General features: G+C 34.6%; 1 protein-coding gene across 1 annotated transcript; it reads left to right on the top strand.

Moving 5' to 3' along the window:
• Positions 1-1,403: 1,403 nt before the first annotated feature.
• LOC142175299 (precursor of CEP13-like) lies at positions 1,404-1,685 on the top strand. Its single transcript, XM_075241885.1, has one exon. It carries the CDS (start codon positions 1,404-1,406, stop codon positions 1,683-1,685), a length of 282 nt encoding a protein of 93 aa, XP_075097986.1.
• The last annotated feature ends 4,204 nt before the right edge of the window (positions 1,686-5,889 follow it).

The following is a 5,889-nucleotide window of genomic DNA, read 5'->3' as shown; positions in this document are numbered from 1 at the left end:
TCTAACAATCTAACGTTGGCAAATTGTTACTTACCATTTCCTAATGAAGCTTTTACATTCCCATGTTGTTGAGGAGCATTTTTTTTCATTGAAAGGTAGGACTTGAATATTTACAAAGGATTTATGGGCCTCAATTTACAAGCTAATTAGGGAACATAAGCTCACATGCGACCTTTGTTAGAAGACCCATGTTAGCAGGGACGAAGCAAAGGGGCGGTAGGGAATACAAATTACTTCGTCAAAAAATTACATTGCATGTACAATTTGATGCTGAATCTCCTTTTTTTTTTTTTTTTTACGTGTTTATCTTTTTTTATTTTTTGAATTCACTTGATGAACCAGAAAAAACGTGCTAAGGTATGATTATACACATTCCTTCAACGAGACACAAAAGAAAACAAATCTTCTATATTGGTGTTTCTTCTTTGTTTTTGCCTTTTTTTCTTTTTCTGTTTTCTTTTGTTTATTGTTTTTTTGACGGGTTCTATTTACATCAGTCAATGTCAAGTGCCAATACTGTCAAAACACCATAAACTCCAAGTTTTTAGCCTCTGTTAGTGGGAGGAAACGGGAAATTAAGGAAAGGATTTATATCACCAAAAAGGTCCTAAACTGCGCACCCGGACATTGCGTGCACACCAGAAGTCACTGCAGACGATATGTGCCCTTTGATAACTAATTTGTACTCTCCTCGACCTCTCTTTACGCTCTACTACTCCGTTTAATTTATGCTGTAACCTTTCCTTTTTAGTTTTTTTCCAAAAAAATGATAGTTTTTTAAAGTTTGAGACAATTTAATTTAAACTTTTCATTTTACACTAATGAGAAGTTTTTATAATTACACAAATATTCAAAACTTGTTTTAAATCACACGTTTCAAAAAATTTCATTTTGTTTTAACTCCATACCAATTTAAACTTTGCTACAGACGGAGAGAGTATCAATTATCAAATATCAAATACGTACCGATCATGAGCTAAGTTAAGTGAATATAGTGCCAAAAATAATTGGGACAAAAGTACAAGCCATAGTATTTGAACTCGGAAACAACAAAAGCCGGCTGCTTAGTTCATCCATAGCTGATAGCTAACCCAACTTACACGAGGCATTTCTTTAGACACTTTGTACAAAAAGAAAATCGTTATATACACTAATAAAATTGGTTTATATAATTTAAAATTGTACACTATTAGTGCACAGAATTTAATTAAACGGTAAGAAAAATATATATTCCTTTGTTAAAATTTGAAAGCATCAAATCTTGACCTAGCTGCCAAATTAAACTTGACCCTCACGCCTCTTTTTGCTCTTCTCTTCTTATAAATTCCTCTGCTTCCCTTCTATTAACCTTCATTCCAAGCGTTTCCATTTCCCTCTTAACTAGTACTCTTTGATAGCAATCAATGGTTCGCCGCAGCGCGGTTTCACTTACTCTGATTATTCTGCTAATCTGTTATGTTCCACACTTTGAAGCAAGGAAGCTATTGATGAAGACCATGGAGGACAAGAAGATTGATCTTTATCAAAAAGCCAATGTTCTACTGAATTCCCTTCCCAAAGGTGCCGTCCCGCCTTCTTCCCCGAGTAAAAAAGGCCATGCTAAGCTTGTTACTCTGAAGCATTATGTTGGTGCCTATTTTGATCACAATATGGAGTCAGTTCCAAGCCCTGGTATTGGCAATTGAATATTAAGCTTTGGAATTGGCTAGCTAACTTTTAAATTTTGCAGTGAGTTGCAAATATGTTGACAGAGAGGATCTAAGGCGAGTTCTGAGTATTTGATGAAATTGTATTACACATATGTAGTACGATCATGAACATAACCGACTCAAGATCTTAAATTCGTTTGACGTCTATGTATTATAGGTGTCAAGGGCCCGGGCCGGTCAGGGGTAAAGGAAAAGGGAACTGGCCGGTTTCGATTATTTTTTATCGGGTTTATCGGTTTCGGGCTTCTTAGTGCAAAATTTAACCGGAACTATTTGGGGCCTAATGGGCCGGGCCGAGCTTATTTTTTTTCTTTTTTATTTTGTATAACAATCGTAATTTATATTAAAATAAAGTAAAAATATAAAACATTAAAAACTAACGTATAAAAATAATGTTTGAATAAATTTCAAAGGTTTTAAAAGTCTTATATTTGAAAATTTCATTACGAATTTAAGATAATACAATGAACATGGAAAAAAATATAACTTATAGTATAAATCTTATATTGGACACTGGAGTGTTAATAACTTGATATGTAAGGATCAAATTTCAAAGGCTTTCATAGTTTCATTTCAAATTTTCATTGTATAATAATACTTCAAATTAATCTAACAAACTAAAACATTAAGCTTAAATAAGTCTAATAATTTTAAAATAACACAAATTATCTCAAATCAACTTAAATACGAATTTCTGGAGGACACTCAAGACAACTCTTCATATGCCTCCTTAAACAGCATGTGCCCTCCCACTTTTGACGGAAATTTAAGACTCGACCACAATTCTTGCACTTTACTTTGTGAACTTTTTCATTTTCTTCTACCACCTCAAAGTGTTCCCAAACATATGAGCGCACTCTAGAAGCACGATGCATGATTTAACTTGAATTGAGAATTTAGGTTTGACAATTGAGAGATAAATGAAGAAATGAAGAAGATGGGGGGGGGGAGGGAGGTCTATTTATAGTTTTTCAAAAGGCTAAATTAGTAAATACTAAAAGTGTTATTTTTGAAAAATAATGTCCAAAAAAGGCTATTCTTGCAGATTAGCCGTTGGACAACTGTCAAAATGGTAGTTGACTGTTGCCAAACGGTCAACTTTATAAATTGTTTTTAATTTTTTTAAAAAAAATAGCCATTGAATGACTTGACCATAATGGGGGGATGGGGGGTCTATTTATAGTTTTTCAAAAGGTTAAATTAGTAAATACTAAAAGTGTTATTTTTGAAAAATAATGTCCAAAAAAGGCTATTCTTGCAGATTAGCCGTTGGACAACGGTCAAAATGGTAGCTGACTGTTGCCAAACGGTCAACTTTATAACCGGTTCCCATATGACTTGACCATAATGGATCGTACTGATCCGGTTAACGGATACCAAAAATTTACCCGACACAGTCCGGTCCCCGTCCTAACCCAGCCTACCTGGCGCCTTTACTACCGAGACAGCCCTGCCCGCCCCCTTACTACCGGGCCAGCCCGACCCATTTGACAGCTTTACCCCTATTTTCAATTCAAATGAATTTAATACCTCCTTCAAAGATCATATGACAAGGAAAGTGTTTTCATTCTCCAAACTCGCGTGGAAAGGAGAAAAAGAGATTAAAAAAGTTGACCAGGTCCTCTTTTAAAAAAAAAAAAACCTTTTCTTATTTTTCTCTCTCCACCTTTTCTCCTAAGCTTGTACCCACCCACCGTGTGCTATACCACCATATCAGCCACCTCCTATCTCTGCTTCCTCCATCCCCATCCCTACCCCACCACTCCATAGGAAAACAAAGGACAAAAAAATACTCCAATTTTCTTGACGTAGACAGAGAGCTCTCCAACGAAAACTTTTTCCGACATAAAAGATTTGGTGCTTCCTTCGGCCTTCGTTACAGGTTGTGAGGTGGGGAGGGAGAACAAATTTTCTAGCGTAAAAGATTATGTTTACATGAAAACTTTCACTGCTTCCATCGGTCTTTTACCATTTTTCGATCTGGTTCTTCAGTCATAATAGGAAGTAATGGGGACATGCTGCAATAATAGCAAATTCCCTTAGAGTTGCAGAGAAATGATATTATGTGAAATCATTAGATATTACCTCAGAGAAGTAGAGAGGGTGACTTTAAATGCCTGCAATATACAGCAATGAGGTCATGCCGGAAAGAGTGACTGCCGGAAATTTGCTTCCTCAACTTCTGGGTTGTGGGGAAGAACGAATAAGGCTGGGGTGGGTGAAAGTAAAAAAAAAGAATTGTAGAAAATATAAAAAAAATAAGTTTTTGACATGTGGAGGTGCATGTAGAACATCTCCCACAATCAGTGTGGTTTTGCACTTTGAAGGAGGTATTAAAAATAGCGAGTAAAAGAATGTCAGTTTAGTTTAAGTTACGTATTTTGCCTTATATGTACTATTAATTTAGTAATAGACACATAAGCTTTCTACTCATGTGTAGTAGTGTAACCTGTCATGATCCACATTTTCATACTTGATTAAAAGTAATTTGTGTTAAGATTTTACAAATGCTGCATTTTAGTGCTTGGTTGAAACTATAGAGGTTTTCAATGTGTCATTTTCGAAAGGGATCAAAATCTAGCTAGTTTCCTACAAATACATCTGATAGAAATCATGAAAGTACGCAACCCACGCAACCCAACCTTTCAAAATAAGCCAATTGACAAAGTTCATCACAAATATAAAAAGAAAATCAACTTGCTTATTTTGTATCAGATTGAAATTTCCCACTTGTGAAAGAAAGGAAAGAAAAAAGAAAACCCAGCATACAGGGAAGTTGCATCTGGCATATCACTACTTAGAAATTAGGGATTTTGGTAGAAATTAGGAATTTTGTAAAATTGAGATTTAGACCTTAAATTGAGGCCGGGCTTCGAAATCACATAACCGGGCTCGGAGATGGGTTACTGGGTAATTGGGTTTTGGTCTGAATCTCGAGTTTTGACCAAGCGAGCCCGGAGTTGACTTTTGTTGACTTTTTCCAATTTCATCAAAGATCGAATATTTTTCACACGTGGGTAATTTTTAAAGCTTATTTTGAATTATTTGAACTATATTTGACTAGATTTGACTGGTTTGGAGGCTAATTCTAAAGGAAAGGCCATGGTTGAGTGTTTTTGATTGCAGAAAGAGGTAAGCGTTGTATTTAACCTTGACTTGAGAGAATTAGGACTTGTTGGATTATTTGCTATGTGAACTATATGGAGAATCGGCGTATATGCGAGGTGACAAGTGTATATGCGCCGTTATGAGATTTAGCATGCGGGGTTGGGCTATTTATTTCTATGTCTTTATTTATTCCATGTTATCTATTGTATATGCTTTAATTGTTACATGTTCTTGTCTGATATCTATGCTCTACTTGTTATTTGTTATTTAATTGTTACTTGCTTTGATTTGTATATTTCTCACCCATAACTGTTTTCATGCTACATGCTTTTAATTGTATAACTTGTATATATCGGTTGTCTCATGTTATACTTGCTTTTACCGTTTTTATATTACTCGAGGTACTTTATTATGTTATTGCGTTTATGTGAGTCATTTTGCTATTTTGGTATTATTGTTTTGCTAAGGCTTGGTTTTCGAAGTATTGTTTATTCTCCCTTGTTTCGGTAAATTCTTATCGTTCCCAATATTTCATTTCTCTTTGTGTTGACATCGCGAAACTATTGGTGTTGAATTATTTATGTTGATAAATTGATATTGTGGGATCGGGTTGCGCGCCACAATGATATTGATATGGTGGGATCGGGCTGCACGCCGCAACAATATTGAAATGATATGATATGAAGAGATAAAGATGGAATATGATATCAACAGATGATGATATGATGGAATCGAGTTACGCGGCACAACGAAAATTGATTTATTTTAATTGTTTGTAGCTATAGAGTTTATTCTTGATGGTGTGATACGAGGTTTGATATTATGTTATTATGGGGTTCTCTGGTAGTTGACATACAGGTATGGTTATTTGGGTTTACTCCTTTCTTTCTATTCGTGTATGTTGACGGTCAATTTTGAACCTCCCTTTTAAAATTAATTTACTTATAATTAATAATTTACAATAAATATTTTAAAAATATTTTCTAGTAATAGATACCTATTTCTACAAATTACTAAAATTAGTTTTGAAATTAATCACCTAACATCAATATTATGTAATTTCAAATATACT

This window comes from Nicotiana tabacum, chromosome 21, assembly GCF_000715075.1.
Source record: "Nicotiana tabacum cultivar K326 chromosome 21, ASM71507v2, whole genome shotgun sequence".
Lineage (NCBI taxonomy): Eukaryota > Viridiplantae > Streptophyta > Magnoliopsida > Solanales > Solanaceae > Nicotiana > Nicotiana tabacum.
The sequence above is the reverse complement of the archived record's forward strand: the minus strand, read 5'-3'. Positions and strand labels throughout refer to the sequence as shown.

Coding starts and splice junctions, on each gene's coding strand:
- LOC142175299 (XM_075241885.1), top strand. CDS start 1,404: ATGGTTCGCCGCAGCGCGGTTTCACTTACTCTGATTATTCTGCTAATC.